An 18596-nucleotide genomic window follows, 5' to 3' on the forward strand; every position below is an offset into this window, starting at 1 on the left:
TGTTCCTGCAGAACCCCTCAAATGCCAGGACACAGATTTTCAGAGAAAGATGCAAGTACAAGATCCCTTGTACTCCAGCTCTCCTCCTAAATCACTTAACAAAAATAATGTATGTCAGTGATTCCATCCTGTTCTCCTTTGAGTTTGAAAATAATGGACGTTGTATATATTAGCATTTAAAAGAAATTTTGCTCCTTGGTTTCACAGTCTTGGTTCAAGTTTCTGTGTTAGATCTACTCTGAACTGAACCCAAAATTACTTCACACATTTCTAGATTGGTTATTTAATCACAGAGGTAGCGATGATCAAAGATTCAGTCAAGAAACCTCTAGAAACTGCCTTAAGATTATACACTGTCAGAAAACAGGAGCTGTTTTTAGTCTTTCACAAATGCTTAAACAAGTCAGCACTCCATCAAAGGAACATAATGGTTTCATGTTCTGTCAAAGAATGTAATGCTTGTTTACCTGAAGATCTGTCTTGATTGACACAAAACTTACTTGAAGATTAACCTGGACAATCAAGCCCTTACTCTTGAAACACAATTACCTACAAGAAAATAAAACCTGAATTCATACTGAAAACACTCCCAAACTGTTGATTCTGACACAGTATTAAATTAAACACAGGAAAAAAATGTTTTGAACGCAAAAATGCATTTTGCTTGAAAGCAACTAGCATTTGCCTGGGTATTTGGCTCATTTAATCCTCACAACCATCTGAGGAATTAGACACTATTATAAACTTCATTTTACAAATGAGATAATCAGAATGTTACAAGAATTAAGTGACTCAAAGTCATCCAATCTGAAAAGGTGACTGCAGATCCAGGAGTCTCCAAAGCTATCACTACACACTATACATAAAGTTGTTTCAGGCTTATTCTGGAAGACATTAATAAACACAAAGCTTTTAAGGATTTGGAAAGTTTGAATTTTTTTTATCACTCAAGGCTTAGAATAATAATATGACCCTAAGCCCCTGAGTAAAACAGCACAGTCTACAGAGCACTACTCTAGTAATTACCTCTCTCTCACACACACACAAGCTTGTGAGGTAGTCAAGACCTATGTCAGCATCCGTAGTTACAAAGGAGGGTGCTGACCCTGATCCAGACCCCTTACTAATCTCAGTTTACCATTTCATAATCCCATTTCCCATAATCACCCATAATCTCTGCTTTTCAATGACAACAGATTTTTAAATTATTATAGCCACCACACAAATGGAACAAACCAAAACAGTACATAGTCTGATGTATACTAATCTTTTGCTGGTAAAATACAGCCCAAAAGATTACGGATACCACCTATCAAACATCAGTTCTGGGTCAGCGAACTTCCATATATTATCTCATTTAATCTTTGTATTCTTCCAACTGCATACTATTACCCATAATACTCCATTATACATATGAGAACATCAAGGCCTAAAGAAAGAATGTTAATAACATGCACACAATCTTGGTGAATAACAGAGCTAGGACTTGGGCCTCCTTCTAACCCCAAAGTCTGTGCTCTTTCAAGTATCTTTGAGGCCAATGAGTCAAGCACTTTTGCACAAACATATAATTTTGTGCTTAACAATATAGTAGGAAAATGTGTTAAGCCTGAAAATTATTTATAATAGTGTAATTCTGCGAGTGACAATCACAAAGCAGGTACACAACATACTATTTCTAAGTTAAAAAAGTAAGGAAGGGGGAAAACAAGGAAAGGATGGGGTTGGAGGGAGGAAAAGAGATGAGAGAGGCAGGAAGGAAAGCTGCTAAGAATTATTATTTTATGGAAGAGAAAATTCTGGGTAAGAAAAGGTAAAGCAAAGTTGAATAATTTACCTAAGATCCCTCAGCAAGCTAGAATCAAAAGCCAGAGGGAAAGCTTTAGGAGCTCTGACACAAAAACTCTTTTCACTTTCCCTTGACAAGTGGCTATATTTCTGCTGATGCTGAAAATGACTTCTCCTCCCAGATAGGGAAAATAGGAAATCACTCACCAATTCATGGAAAGGACTCATGTTCTGTCCCTCCAGTTCCAGGTGTAGCACAGAGTTTAGGAATGCAGACTCTGGTTCCAGACCGCCTGGTTCATAAAGCAGCTCTACCTCGTATTAGCTCTGTGACCTTGGGCACATGATAGAAAGAAGTAACTTTGCTCCTAGGTAAACTATCTTGCAATTATAATTATGCACATTTAGCTCTTTTTCCATTTTTGTTAAAGTAGGGAATGAAAACAATCAAATTATTCAGGACTAAAGTGAATCTGAAGCCTGACTTATCTGGATGAACGGCTTCAACTTTCCCTTTCATGCTGACAGTGGAGACTTTGCAATTAAGAGAAGTCATTGATATTGATAAACTTACCATTTGTTTAATGCTCATTATAATAGCAAATGTTTGATTTAGTATTTCCAATGTGCCAGGCACTGGACTAAGGGATTTTTGTGGATTATTTAATTTAATCTTCATAACCACCTTTGAGAAAGGTACTATTGGTCTGCCTGTTCAGCAGTTGGGGAAACTGAGGCTCAGGATTACGTGCTTAGCCAACCAAAGCAGGCCATCTAACTGGTGTCTGTTTGGTCCATCACACCTCTGTTCTGTTGTCTCCTTCACCTGCTCTCAAATGATTCCTTCTAGCTAACACTTTCATTTCCAATAGAGTATTACTAAGTTACATAGTGATACCGCTCATAAGGGTACTCGGACAGTCATTTGTTTAAACAATCAAAACATCAGGGTAGAAAATGATTTTTACTGTTCATGCACTTGGACTGAACTGACAAGGAATTACAAAGCAAAGGTCACAACTTAGATGGCTGATGGTTTTAAAAGCCAGACATAAGCATAAGGACATTATTATTAAATAGTTTTCTAATATGATCACAGCCACTTAAAATTGTCTTCAAAAATAGCATGAAAGAGGGTCAGAGCAAACTGATTAAAGTAATCCCTGATGCATCACTTTTTTCCCCCCAAGAAATTTTTTGAAACACAATTTTAAAATATTTTAAAATCTGCCCTCTGCCAAAAACAGTATCATTTTCTTTGAAAGACACCAAGGATTTGGCAGTAATTCTTAATTCCATAAAGTAAAAGGCATTTTTAAAGTTTCTAAGGGGGGGCCTCCCTCACAACAGATGAGGCCTGCATTTGATGGCTAAGGACACAGGGGTGGAAGAGGCTGGTGACCAAGCCCAGGCTCCCTGACTTGTGGGAGTCTTGTTGCTCATCACAACCATTTACGCTCCTGGGTAGTGCTGAGGAGGTGGTGGTCAGAAGCACTGGTCCCTCATGCAGACACTCAACTTTGCCTGTTCTCAGTCTTGCCCATATAAGATTAAAAGACATCATCTACACACACACAAGCTCAGGTCTTTCAGATCGCATGGATACGTACATTTACACTTAAATATGGGTGCATTCTATTGCAGTGGTTAGGAGGAATCTAGTCTTTAGAATTAGACAGGCTTGGTTTGTAAACCAAGCTCTTCCACTTACTTGCATTTTTTTTCCTTTTAATCTTGGGCAAATTTTCTTAATATCTCTGAACTTTAGTTTCCGTATTTGTTTAAAAAAATCAATATCTCCTTCTTAACATTTTCTTTCTTTTTTTTTCTTTTTACTAGAATCAAATGAGATACCTGTGCCGTCTGTGGCATGGTGCCTCATCCATGGTGAGCAGCCAGATACTAACTTATTAACTAGTCATATCATTTCCTTATTCAATAAGCTATTCTTTCTCTTGTTAAGCAACTTGTCTTTTGGCCTATTTTGTACAACTGTTTCCTTTCTCAGAAAGGGAAGAAAGGTAAAGGAGATCAAATTGGGGGAAAATTTTTTTGAATTTACTAAGAGTGCTTATGAGTGTTAAATAAATAAAGTAGATAATATATAAATAAGGCAGTTAAGGCATTAATCTCTAAGGATTATTTTAATTCATTTATTTAGAATGCAAGTCTTATAGCCAAAGCCAGGTATTACTAATAATGAATTTATTCCCTATAGCATGTGGATTTGCGGTAATGCTCCATGATTCACTAATCTAGCAGAGAATGAAATGATTATTTACTAAGTGCAAGTCACTGTACTGTTAGACACTATCTTACTTAATCATCACATCAATACTATGATAGGTAGTTATTTCTGCACCCATTTTAAAGATCAGGAAAGTAAAGTTCAGAGAAAAACACTTACTACAAGTCATACAGATAATAAGTGGCAGAACCAAGAATATATTTGATGTAGAACTCAATCCAATGTTTTCTATTTTCTTGCATGGTCTCCTGTTTTGGTTAGTAAATGATATTGCATATTCACTGAAAATTAATGCTGCAAATGGTGAACCAACTAGCCCTTCCAATCATCAACCAAACACATGTTTGTATAATAGACTCAGTATGGTAATTAAAATTTGCCTTCTGTTAAAAAAAAAAAAGCTTCTTAAAAATATATCAGCACTGAACAACCTGAATCAGGTATCTACTCATTCCACAACATTCAATATGTATTTACTAAGCATCTACTATATATAAGCCACTCTGCTAGGCAACTAGAATCATGAAATTTTTGTTGTCCAAATTTTTTTTTTAAAGATTTTATTTATTTATTTGACAGATAGTGAGAGCAGGAACACAAGCAGGGGGAGTGGGAGAGGGAGAAGCAGGCTTCCGCTGAGCAGGGAGCCCGATGCGGGGCTCGATCCCAGGACCCTGGGATCATGACCTGAGCCGAAGGCAGACGCTTAATGACCGAGCCACCCGGGCGCCCCTGTTGTCCAAATTAATATCATTGGCAGCTGTTTTAATATCTGAACTGCTTTTCTTTTTTGATTCAATGTTTCTATAAACAGAATGTATATCTTTGGGGTACTGAATAAGCCTCATGGATTCACTGTGGTTGGGCCAGCTGAATCTCTTTGGGTGTTAGTCTTGGCAATAACCACTTGGAGTTGGCAGAAGAAAGACCTTATCTCAGTTTCCTCATCTGTGAAATGGGATTTGAAAAAATAGTACCTACCTCCCAGAAGAAAAGTTCTATGAATTAATTGATCTTGGAACAGTTTTCTACTAAGTGCCATTTGGCATGAACTTAGTATGAGGGTGATTTGATTTTATAAAACAGTGACGGAAACTATTTAAAACAGCCACACATTTAAATGTCAAACACTTGACACAGAACTACAGTAAATTTCCTTTCTTCAGGCTGAATCATTTGTGTGTGACATTTGTACAGAAGTACAAATAATGGTCAAATCAGTTTGGGATTTAAAAGTGTATTGAAATGTTTAGGAGTAAAAAAGATCCAAGTTTCAAATAGTGGGGGGATGTCTACTATTTTCTAAATATTGTTAAGACATAGTACTATGGTCATGGAACATTATAAACAAATGTACTAAAATCTTAAAAATATTTTCCTGGGCAGGGGTTAAAAAAATGAAAAATTTTAAAACTTAAAAAAAAAAAAAAAAAAAACCTGTTACAATTATTGCCAAAACAAGAATTATAGAAACCCTGTTTTGTGGCCCTGTGGCTTTTCTACATAGAATTTATTTCATCTAATATTAAAAACATGCTAATAACCTGCTTTTCATTTTTTGCGAATGTTTTCAAGCTCCCTTTTTATTCCTGCAGTTAAGTGCCCATTTTAGACCACCTGGAGGCAGAAAGCACCAGCCACCCTCCTCTACTATGATAATTTATCTTTCTAACAAGCAGTCAAATAACGTGTTGGTCCGTCCTCTACTTAATGGAACAACACATCAGAGATGTCTGGGCAGGGCCAAATAAATAGAGCAGTTTTCTAAAATCACCAGAAGATCCAAACTAAAGCAATCACAGGAAGCTTTAGTTGATCATCAAAAACGTAAATCCCTAATGTGTTGACTATTTCAGAAGCAGTAAAATGTAGGTTGACACAGAACCCTAAATAATGATGTGTGACTGCCAAGGCTTGTTTTGTAATCCTTGGGTTTTCGAGATCACATTAGAAACCATTTCATATGAAACCTTGCCACCCTTCCTCCCTCTGCTCTCATCTGAAGGTCTGCAGTGAATATAAATTTTGATAGCCATCCACATGGACAACACATCCCAGGAGGGGTGCAAGGCCTTTATAACACAACCCACTTTCTCTTCAACACTCTTCTTGGAAATCAAGGAATCTGTGTGTTTTCACAAGGCAGTTGCTTAGGAGGGCATTGAGAAAGGGACCCCAAGAAGCAGTGGAAAACTGCACAAGAGGGACCCTTACAATAGACAGCCACTATTAAATTGTCATTTCTATAGGTGAGCTGGTTACTATACCGTTCAAACGCTTACATGAGGAGAAACAAGCCAATTATGAGAGGAGTCTCCGTCCTGGAGTTTAGTCAAGGCACTTAAAATGGAAAGGTCATTGGCTTCAGAGATTTTATGTCAAGGTAAAAAAAAAAAAAAAAAAAGAGGGAAAAATTCTCAGCACCTACGGGGCTTTTGTTCAGAAGATGAACTTTTGCTCCGGAAAGGGCGACAGAGTGTGTGTATACAAGACAAACACAAGGGCCCCCTCTGGGCTGTGCTCTTGCCTCCCAAGTCTGCAGGGGGAGGCACATTATGCAGTGGGGACCGCCCTTTCTGTAAAGGTGAAAGAGACCAAGGCTTGCTTTTTCAAGTGAGCACTGGCAGTGGGTTTGCTCTTGTTCTTGCCCTTTTCCACGGGAGCAAGGCATTCTTTGCAAGGCGACTGCTGGATTTTTGAGCTGCCGGTCTGGGCACCAGGAACAAAGAAAAGGAACCCTAACTGCCCCCATCAAGACCGCGTTCTAATCCTCAGCACTCAAAGCCCCAAAGCAATAGCTACGCCTACAAAGTCAAGTGCTGAATTCCTGCATCCAGGTCGCTGGTATATAGCTACTGCTATATGTTTAACTCTCTGGATCTCTGCCTTTTGTTTTGTCTGTTTTAGTAGGTAGAGCTCACTTGACTCTGCAGGCATTTAGAGTAGAAGAGCCTACTGTCATTGTCATGACCATATTTTCTGAGGAATCCATGGTCCGTTGTCTGGAGGAGAGGTCCAACTGATCTTCTAATATTCTCATGTCAACAACAAGAAAAGGACTGTCATCGCTCCTGACTGCTAAGGAAAACCTCTTGCTGGCTACTAGGTTTGCCCCAAACCTCAGCTAATGTCAGTTTTAGAGAGAAGCTAAGGAAAGAAGGCAGGCGGACAGGCGAGAGGTGTTCCAAAGACTGTAGTAGATCTGCAAAAAGCCAGGGCAAGGAAAGACTCGGCCAAGGGTCATCCACGGAAACTGTCTTTTCCCTCAAGCAAAAGGGCTACTCCCTCTTTTTTCAGCTTCTGTGCATCCAGCTACAGACGCCTCCTCTTCACTATCTTCTCAGGATTAACTCTAGGGTGCGATTCACAGTAATACTACTACCACTCAGAGACTTGCCTGTGACTTGCCCATGACTTGCCCAAGACTTGCCCAAGACTTGGGCAAGACTGGAGCCAGATCTGCACTGAATAGGACCCATTCCTCTGATTCTGCCCACTAAAACTTCTCCTGCATGACCAGATTCTCTCCATTTTCCACTCCCTGCACATAGATGCTGGAGACTGCAGGGGCAGCAAAGAGAAGCAAATACTGGGAGGCATTCATTACCTTTTGTAAGCGTACCTCCTCTGGCTGTCTGACCTTGCCTTAGGATTCTTCCTCCCCTAGAGAATTTAAAGGTAAGAAGAGAGAAAGATCCTCTTCAACTATGGATATTGCTAAAATAGGAAGTATAAATATCATTCTTATTATAGAGAATTATCAAGTAGTAGGTGAAATGGCTAAAAGTACAACGTCCTATAACTTAAATCTCTTTCATTTCTCCCCATTGACCGGTTCATAATTATAAAACAATGGTTATAATTTGCATTCACACCAAACCAAAGCAATGGCTACATAAATCTCCAAATCAAAGGAAGCTTAAATGCCATGTGGTTCAAACCTCTTTTACTAGTATCTTAGAAATCGAAAATTTTAGAACTGGAAGGTGCTTAGAAATCACCTACTCCTACCTTCTCACATTACAGTTGAGGAAATCCAAGTTGGAAGAGATTAAAAGGCCTTCCCAAGTCATACAACTTAGTATCTGGGCTAGTAAAAGAACTCCATCCCCTAATATCCAAGTCAATGTGGCAACCTAGAAAAATAGTAAAATGTAGCCAAAAGAGAAAGAGAGCTACATAAAGAACAGTCTTTCTTTAGATGACATACATTGTGATTTTAAAAAAAGAACCACGAGGCCTAATTATAAGAAAATCACCCACCCCCACCCATCTCCTTTTTTCTGGACGGAAGGAAATAGGTAGAGATGAAATAATGACAATTTTCTCAAACTCTTAACCTTTGTAAACAGTTTTTAGTATACACATACTTAAGTGAAAAGGCAAAAACATCTTGCTGCATCTATAAATTGGTAAGGCTATAGTCAATGGTTTCTATGAAATGAAGTCTATACAAAATAACTCTGAAAACAGCATAGATTATAAAAGCATCCTGGTGTTCCCTCAATTTGTTTTATAAACTGTTCTGATTACACAGGTGACTAACACCAAGTCTCTTGCAGCTGCTCATGATTCATGTACTGGAAAACAAAAGATCATTCCTCAGATTTATATCCAAATGCTTTACACCCTAATTTACAAAGGGGAGCATTAAGGTAATCGAGAAAGGCAAAAAAAAAATCTTACAAACTTGCATAATGAAAAAAAAAAAAGTTACTGCATGTTGCCAGGTTAAGGACACCCTGCAGAAATGAATGCGTGGCCTCCCTCAGGAAAGCAAGTATCTTTAGTCTACAATAAACTCTCAGAATCATACGGAGGCAACTTAGAAAGCAAGAGTCTGGAAGTATGGAACTGAATCAGATATGGTAACAATATTTCCAGTTTCTACTTTTATTTTCAATTCTAATGCTCTTATTTAGTTTTACCTTTAAAGAAAAACTTGAAAGGTTAAACATCGCTCATGCCACATAGTGCCTTTGTTTTCACACAATCCTAGTTTGATGTGTGTTAATCACAGTCTGTAAACAGATAACAACCTATAATGGGAGGCACTGAATCCATAGGTCCAGATTTTATAAAAACTTGGTCTCTCTGCTTTGCTGGTTAAGCATCATTTAGACGCAATAGCCAGTTTTTCACTGGCTTATTAAGTTGCCGGCAAGGCGATTCTCTTCTCAGGGGCAATAAATTCTGATTGTAACTACAGTAAGCCACTGTGCTGGGATAAAGACCTATATAAAATTTTGTTTAATTCTTTACAATCATCACATGAGAAGAATCTTTATAACTACTTGATAATCATCATACAGATTATAAACTGTAAATCCTAAGAAGTTTAACCATTTGCCTGAGGGTCATTTGTTTTACCAGTGGTAAAACAGAAATCAGAATTTAAGTCTTCAAAAGCAAGAGCCTAGGATCTTTCCATTATAGCTTAGGTACTCCCTAGACACGGATGGGGAAGGCACATGCAATGGGGTTCAATGGACCATGCAAGAAACTTTCCTCCAATATTCTGACTAGCTATTTAGGCAGGAATTTTTTTTTTTTATGTTATTTATAGTGATGGAAGAATTTCAGTCATTTATAATTAAAGAAAAAAATGTGACACAATTGCTATCTTCAAATTGGTAGTTAGACATAAATAAAATTTAGCAATTTTAACTGGTTTGGCTCAGGCCCTCAGATTTCCATATGGTTACTTTCCTTGTTTTCTATTAAATGTAACTGACTTAGCACTTTTAAAGTCTTGGCAGAATGTATCAATTAAAAGTATATAAATTAGAATTATTCAAAGCATGCATTCCAAATTGAGTGACTTTAAGGACAAAATTTAAAAATGCTCTTTTCATAAATGTTAATTTTTTTCTAAAAACTTGCATCATCACATAGATGACAAATTTCATGAAGACAAAAAAAGACATATTCCAATTTTCTTTGGAATAACATAAACTAACAAGCATTCTATTTGTTTCTCTTCTGAGAATTAATGTGTGCCTAAAATGGCCTTTCTACACTGTTTGCAAGATGAATTTTTCCTGTTTTAGTATTTCTAAAACTGACAGCAGTCATGAAAACTCTCACAAACCATCTCAAAACTAAAATATAAGTACAACATTGATAAACATGGCGTGAGGCCCATTAAACTGACAGCTCTTTTCTAATTGGTCTTGCCAAATATGCTGCACAATTGTTATTTAATATACCAGTATATCAGAGCATTACATTGAAAAAAACAACTACATACTGAAATAGATGTTCTTTCTAAACCAGTGCCACAATTCTCTTCAGAAACTGTAAAACCACACAATATGAATAAAATACAATCAGAAAGATGCAAAGCACATTCATTTCTGTAGGCTCCTGACTCAATTTATTGTTACAATTGCTCCTAAGGACTATTGCCCGTTTAATTCTTTTCCAAATACTAAAGTCCATCACCCAAGCTAAATAAATGACAGAATCATTTATCAAACCCCAAGTGGTTGTTGATGGAATTTCCACACTTACTTGGCTTGAGTGAAAAGCCAGAATGCCTGTGTGTCTCTGGGATTCTTGGAGAAATTACAATTCAAGTTAAAACTTATTATTCATATTGCTATTATTAAATTCTCATTTTGTATCTTGGGTAACGGAAACGTACAGAATCATTGCCTTATGATAGAACTCTGGTATTGATGCCATATTCATAAATGATTACTTAAACTGTTGAACATTAATAGACATTCCTCCCTGGCAAGGATAACATTAGATGCAGTAGAACAAATGACCTTACTTACTAATGTCTAATTTCCTTATGCTATTCTCCATCCACATAGAAATTGCACAGAAAATTTCTTTCTAACTTTTGGATTAGGAAAATTAACAATTTGAAGGAGGATCTAATCCCCCTCCCCTATTTCCATGATTTTATTTATTTCCTACTATTTCCAAGTGTCTTCCTTTGCAGTGGCAAGAATGTGGAATTGCTAGAAGTATCCTTAAAGGAAACCTTGAAGGTCATTAGATCCCAGGCAATGAATGCCTTCATTCAACAAGGGCACTGCCCTCCTTTGCCTGCAAATCCTTTAACATCAGCAAGATCCCCCAAGGGCTTGCACTTTAACTTGGTTGGAGCAGGTCACATTTCTAAAATACTTAGTCTCAAATGTCCCTGGTCGGCAGCACTGAGTCACTAACGCCACAGCGTTTCAGGCTAGATCAACCTCTTTCTAGTTTTCAATGGAATTATTCCATGTAATCCGATTTACACAGCCATTTAATCAAAGCGAGAAAGGAGATTACAGAGCTCACATTTGTTTTGCAAAGCAAGGGTGCAAGGATCATCAATCCTCCTGACTCTCAAAGTGACATGGTAGTACATCGTCTCCCTTTGGAGTGTTGGACATTAACCTGATCTGTCTCCTGTGTTCTTGTTTAAATAAGAAGGTTTAGGCTTTTTTTTTTTTCCTGAACTAGAAGGTAGCGGTTTCTCCACCGGCTCTCACCACTACCATTCAGGTGAGATGCTACTGTAACAAGAATTGGTCCCCTGCCCTTATTATTCCACAAAGCAAAAAGCTTGTACAAGTCAAATAATTACATTACAACTTTTTCTTTTGGTGCCAGTCTCTAACATTCACATTTCAACAGCACAGTGTGGTGATCCTGGGTGTGGTGTTCAATGCTTTGCCTATAAACTAACCTGCTTGCCCCAGGAACATGTGCTCCCCTCCTTAGTCTTGGGCAGCTGCCCTCCAGACTGCACAAACCTTTCTGCCAGGAAACGTCCCTTCCCCCTGCCCTTTCCACCTGTGCATTGGGCTCCATTCTTCCTACTTCCTTCTGAATGTGTACATTTCCCAGGCCCACACATCAATTTAAAATAGGATAGGAACCAATTCATTCAGTAAAGCATTTTCAGCACATGGATACCTTCATTCTAAACAGACGATTTGGACAAATTCTCAATTTCCTTTTATCCCCACCACTTCCAGCCCCTCGGAATTGCAATCTCTGATAGATCCTCTTGGGGGGTGAAAGGGCAGCTTTACCCAACTCGGGGCAGATACACAGATAAATTCCTAAGGGGAGAAGTGGGAAGAGGTAAGAACTGCCATGGAGAAAGGAACTCTGAGTGGGAGTACCATGGCAGCCCTTTCCAAACTGTAAGCCAGATATCTGCTTCAAGGGGGAAAAAAAAATTCTAATTGTACCCCTGGGCGGTGCTTTACTCACAGTGTTTATGTATAATGCACAATTTAGCTGCCCTGGGAAATTACCTCAATAACTATCATTAGAGGTGCCTATTTAAAAAAACAAAACAAAATCACAACAAACTTTTTTCTCTTCTGTACTGGAAGAAGGTGGGTGCAATGTGGTGGTATTACCCCCCATCTATGGCTCCCTGGAAACTCACCCACAGCCGCAAACCTGGCAAAGACGGCGCAGAGCCAAGTTTCCCGGGCTGGCCGGGCAGGTTCTCCGCCCTGCGGAGCGCCGCTGCTAAGGAGCGACTGCACCCGAGTCCGCACGAGCCCCGCGCCCACCTCGGGGCTGCACAAAAACCTGGGTTCGAGAGTGAGCGAGCGTGGTGCGCTGGGAGCTGTTTTGTAATCTCCCGGAATCCACGGGAAAATATCTCCCGTGCAAAGAAATGCCTTCTCGTGGTAACTTAACTCTCCGGCCAAAGAGCAGATCCTTCCATTTTACAGGAACTGCGGTTCCCGACTGACAGCTCCAAACTTAACGGCAGCGGCTCCAAACTTGACACCAGCTCCCTCTCATCGCTCCCACTCCTTCTCTCTGGCTCACCGGCCAGGGCGGCTCCGACTCGCACGCCACGCCCGCCTCCCTCTCAACCTCTTGGCTCGTCCCGCGGGCACAGCCCCACACGCCCCGGCAGCCGGTGCCGAGACCAGCCGGCCTCTCCCAGGCTCCGGGCGCGATTTTCTAGGAGAGCCGGCAAGCTCCCGGCGCGCCCTACTCACTTGTGTCTTCTTCATAAGGAAAGGCAGCGCGGTGATCCAGCCCAGGCAGCGGTGTGGCGACTCCGTTTAGATGTTCTGGAGCTCCAGCATATTGCACGAGCAGCGGCTGCAGCTAGTCCACGCATTGGGTAGCCCGAGCGCAGCGCCCTCTCCACGGCCCGTGCTGCCCGCGGCGCTCCTCGTCCCGGCACAAGGCGGCAAGTGAAGCCTGGGCCGGCGCGCCGCCAACACTTTTATACCGGTCCCGCCCGCCTGCTCCGGACACGCCTCCTTCCCTTCCGGAGCCCTGGGGAAGCGAGACGGGGCAGGGGCGCGGGGGGGAGACCCGAGAGGGCAGCCAGAGCGCGGCCAATGCCCCCGAAGTTGAACAAATCAGGCCAAGCGCTTCCCCTCGCCTGGCTGCCGCGGGCGCACACCAGAGAGAAGCCACGGGGGCGCCGAGGGTGAAGCTTAACCTGCAGCCGCCTCTAGCGCCGCGTGCCGGGTGCAGCGAGTCCCAGCTCGGCCTCTCAGCTCCGCCGGGGTTCACCTGGCACCGCCCGGGGACAGACGCGCGCTAGCGAGAGCTGGGAGCTCCCCCCTTTTACACTGGGGCGGTTCGCTAGAAGAGTTCACTGGGTGCCTAGCAAAGAATTCAGCCCGCCCCGCCTTGGGGGCGGGGGTGGGGTGGGGGAGCTTAACTGGAATCTGAATCTGTAGTTAGGCCATTGTCTTATCTCCTCTATTTTCTTTTTTAATAATTTAGTCAATGAATATTTATAATTAAAAAATTGTTGACTCGGGGTTAAGTATTGCTAAGGGAGATGCTATTTTCAGAATGGTTTACTGCTGCTTCTTTAGAAATTAACATTAAAAGAGAAGCCATAGATTATTAAATGTGCAGGTCGATAACAGCAAGTGTTTGAAAGTTGTACTTTTTTGTTAGAGATATATTCGAAATTAGAAAGATAATGAAAAAACAGTGATAATAGCTAACACCATTATGTGATGCACTTAATTACATACCAGGTGTCATGCATAGGACTTTTGGTAGATTCTTTTAGTAAATCTTTTCCTCAAATCTATTGCATAGGTCCTATCATTTTTATTCCCATTTTTATGGATGATGAAACAGAGGCTTAGGTCAATTTTCCCAAACCACAGCTAGTAAATGGTACAACTTAATTTGAATTCGGAGCCCTCTGGCTATATAGCCTTTAAAAAAATACTTAGAACAAGTATTTTATTGCCTCTCCAAAACCCTTCTATTTTCGTTCTTGTAACTGGAGACCATTAAAAAGAATTGTGTTAATTTTTTAAAAGAAAATGTTAACCAGACATAACATCAATAATTTTTGGGAACAAGAATAATGTATAAATTTAGGAATTAGGTATTTTAATGAGAGTAGGATTCCAAATTTGCATTAATTAGTTCAGTGTGCCTTTGTTAAAAAATAAATATGCCCAACTTATAACCATGAGAGCAGAAACTAGGTAAAATTTGAAGTTCACTGGGTTAGTTTTCTATGGCTGCTGTAACAAATAACCACAAATTTAATGGCTTAAAACAACACAACTGTATTATCTTACAGTTTGGAGATTGGGAGTCCAACATGGATTTCACTGGGCTAAGTGTTGGTGGTAGTGCTGCATGCCTTATAGAAGCTCTAGGGGAGACTTCCTTGTCTTGCCTGTTTCAGCTTCTAGAAGCTGTCCACATTCTTTGGCTCATGGCCTCCTTCATCTTCAAAGTCGGTAAAGGTGAGTTGAGTTCTTCTGGCCTCAAACCACTCTGACTTTCCTTTCCATCTCCCTCTTCTACTTCTAAGGGCCTTGCGGATAATCTGGGAAAATCTGCCTATTAGCTGGTTTACAATAATAACTCCATCTGCAATCTTAATTCCCCTTTGCCATGTAACATAGCATATTCACAGGTTCCAGGGATTAGGATGTTGACATCTTTGGAGGGTCATTATTCTTTTTGCCACATTCACTTAATAGCAAACAAATTTGGGGACTTGGTATGTCACTGTGCATCCTTCAGCAAGTGCTTTGCTCCACGTGGCTGGAGCTCCCAACTAGAAGACCACTTCCCTGTCCATAGTTAATGAAAATAAATGTTTGAAAAAAAGAACCACAAGAAAAGTTCACAGTATTAAACGATTGTTTTTACTTTCAATCAGAATGGTGCTGCAAACCACTTTAAGCAGAAGTGGAAAGAAGCCTGAAAACAGAAGTAAGTATGACAGCATTAGAAAATCATTTAATTAATGACTCCACCCAGGTAATCCCAATTTTAACCAGCCCTTGGGGGTAATTTTGCTATGCCAAAATCTTCCAAACACTTTATACATATATATATATATATATATATATATATATATATATATATATATATATATGTGTGTGTGTGTGTGTGTGTGTGTGTGTATCACATTATATATATATATAATGCATAAAGGATCTACACTCCTGAAATGTATTACTATAATAGAAAGGGAAATGAGTATGAAAAAGATTGTTTCAGATTCTGCTGCAGGCTCTATGACGTTGCCTCAAATCATGGGTATAGCAGTGTGACATGCATAGCTGTAAAGGTTCCCAGGATGATTTTAGGTGGTGCACAGATTAATATTTTTGTTTATTTTATCAAATGAGTATGAATTAAAATGTATATATTTTTATATAATATGCATATATATCACATCAAACAGATGATTCCAAGTTGTTTCTTAGAAAAAAAATTAAAGGGTCAATTTAAAGACAGTTTAGTGTATAATATTAAATAATAACTAGTACTAAGGGAAGGCATATGTGACAAAAATCATGAAGTTGGTAGAATTACAAAAACTTGGCAAACATCAATCTAACCATACTAATTTTATGAAACTAATAGAAAGGAAGGGCTAATAAATTAGGCCAGGTTTAAAGAAACCAGGAGGTGAACCTCTCAGAAATTCAGGTGAATTTCTTTGTATTCAACTAAGTCATTCATCTCAGTACTCAAATATATTCATCTTCTACAGTGTGCTCTCACCCTCTCTCCCCCCTCCTCCCTCCTTTTCCCTTCTCAATTCTGTCTCCTCCTCCCACCTGCATAGCTCAATGGCTCTAGCTACATTTAAATCATCACTGACTTTCTTATCCATAACTATATCCTTTGTTTCCTTCATATTGCTCACCACAGTTTTGCTGCATAATCATATTATTTGAAATCAAGTCAAGAGAATAAAAAGCAGATATCAAAGAGATTAGAAAGAGCTAATATGCAATTCAAAGATTCTCCAGCAAGCTCATGGGAGGTCAAAAGTGGGTCAGAAAGACTGAGATCTCCCTTGAAGGCAGACCTTTGGAGGAGACACAGGCCAGTATCCAGTCCCTTAGCAGAAGAAAACCAGGAGCTACTTAAAAGTGAACAAGTATCAGGGCTATGCCCCAAGTGGATAGGGGACATGGGGAATGTTTTCTTGCAAAAATAGTAGGCTCCCATAATAGGGTTCAGGGAGTTCAACATTTGGTACATTTTTTAAAGTCTCTCCATGATAATCTCATCTTTACTTGCATTCTTTCAATGCTACTTTGTCCATCATGCTGTTTTGATTAATTGTTGGAAACAGTTTATGTTTTTTAGTTTAGTATTTGTTGTTGTTACGAGACAGGTCTAATTTAGTAAATAAGTCTTGTAAGTCTTGTCTCATGCATGTGAAACATCTCTTGTTTATTTACCATTTTGTGACTGCCCTGTGTTAGACACACATGTTGTTTTCAATACCTTTCTTTAAAAAACAGGCACCCCAAACTAAAACTGTTATTGTCTGACCAGGCCACACCAGAGGGTTGCCATCCATTCCCATCTTTGGGAGAGATGGAAATGGAGAATCACATTTTGATTATGTAACTTCCTCTGCTGAAAACTCTTTGGTGGCTTGTCATTTGCTCTTGGGATAAAGAAATAAATACTTTAGCAAAGGCTTCACAGCTTCCAGGGTCTGGCCTCTTGCTGCCTTTCCAAGTCAATTCATTTTGTGCTCCCCTGCTCAGACAAGGGCCTTCTTTCTGTTCCTCATAATTTCTTCCCATTTCAGAGCCTTTGCATATCTCCTTCCTTTTGCCTCCACTTACACCACTTTGCTCAACCCTTTTCTCTTTGACTAGTAAATATCTTCTCATCCTCATTAGCTCTCAACTCAATATTCTCTATATTCTCTTCCTTAGGCAGGCTTTCTCTAACCTCTGATTCGGTCAACTCCCCTCTTAATATAAACTCAAGTATGAATTCCTTCTCTTGTGTAGCACTTAACAAAGCAGCTACAGTTTAACATTTGTCTGGGTGAGTATTTGATTAAAGTCATTGACTATGACTGTCCTCACTCATTATTTTATCATCAGTGTCAAGTCCAGTGAGCAGAACATAGTGAATCTTTTTTTTTTAATTTTTTATTGTTATGTTAGTCACCATACATTACATCATTAGTTTCTGATGTAGTGTTCCATGATTCATTGTTTGTGCATAACACCCAGTGCTCCATGCAGAATGTGCCCTCTTTAATACCCATCACCAGGCTAACCCATCCTCCCACCCCCCTCCCCTCTAGAACCCCATAGTGAATCTCTTAATACTGCTCTAAGTTACTGATGCCAGACATGAGGCAGGGATTGTGCTAGGCCCTTAGTTTATACTATGTCACTAACTTCTCACAACAATTATGTAAGAGAGATAATTTTTCTATTTGATAAATAAGGAAACTGAGAACCAACAAGATAAAGTAGTTTTTTAAATGTCCTTCAAACAGTAAGTAGAAAGAGCATTGCTTTAATCCAGGCATATAGACTATATGGTAAGCATTTATTATCTGCCCAACACACTTTCTTATTCTTCTTCTCTGCTATCAGCACCCCCACTTCCTTCCAGTAGAATTCACAGTGGATTTCATGTATTTCATGAGGGATTGTAATTCACAAGGCTCTTCGTGGGCCCTCCCCCCCCACCCCCCTGCAGCCCCACGTAGGAGTTGGTGAGGTTGGAGTACATCACCCAAGATGGACCCATCAGAATCCACTGTGGGACTTATCTGCTAAAGTTAATTGGAAAGATTACCTCTTTCCTGTGGAGTTGCCAAACTACAAAAATGTGAATCTTCCTTTATCCTTATAGGTGTGTGATTTTACCAGCCTTAAAAATGATGAAAAAAACATCAGTTTATGGAGTATTCTTTGAATAACCCATATTCAGAGAGTATCATCAAACCCATTTGTTTAGTTCATTTTTTTCTTGGTTATGGAAAAAAGATTAGCAAATACTTAAATTATTGGATACTAAATACTTAAATTATTGGTAGTTGGCCTTCTTTTTCTTTTGTGGCTAAAAATTAACCATAGGCCCAATTTAAAAACCAACAGTAAATAATTAACATTTCTGAAAAAAGTTGAACCTGGATAATACCAAATCAGAGGGATTTTTAAAAAAAATTGTTTAAACTCTTTTGTGAAATTCTAGAAATGTTAGTAATATTAGCTCAGAATGTTCTATTTAGTGTTATCAATAAATATTGATCATATATCAAATGGAGTTTGATTGACAAAATAAAAGAATTAGTGTTTCATGGAGA

General features: G+C 39.4%; 1 protein-coding gene across 4 annotated transcripts in view; it reads right to left on the reverse strand.

Moving 5' to 3' along the window:
- The window catches only part of KITLG (KIT ligand), an 86413-nt gene extending 72800 nt beyond the window's left edge, over window positions 1–13613 (reverse strand). The window contains exons 1-2 of one of the 4 annotated variants that reach the window (XM_078076396.1): window positions 13009–13613; window positions 1996–2122 (exon numbers count right to left, since the gene is read on the reverse strand). In XM_078076396.1, coding sequence (XP_077932522.1) covers window positions 1996–2016 — 21 coding nt within the window. In that variant the 5' untranslated portion in view covers window positions 2017–2122; window positions 13009–13613. Of the gene's footprint in view, window positions 1–1995; window positions 2123–12437; window positions 12915–13008 lie in introns of those variants that run through there. The other 3 variants (XM_078076397.1, XM_078076398.1, XM_078076395.1) reach the window with 3 other exon arrangements.
- Window positions 13614–18596: the final 4983 nt, after the last annotated feature.

This window comes from Halichoerus grypus, chromosome 6, assembly GCF_964656455.1.
Source record: "Halichoerus grypus chromosome 6, mHalGry1.hap1.1, whole genome shotgun sequence".
NCBI lineage: Eukaryota > Metazoa > Chordata > Mammalia > Carnivora > Phocidae > Halichoerus > Halichoerus grypus.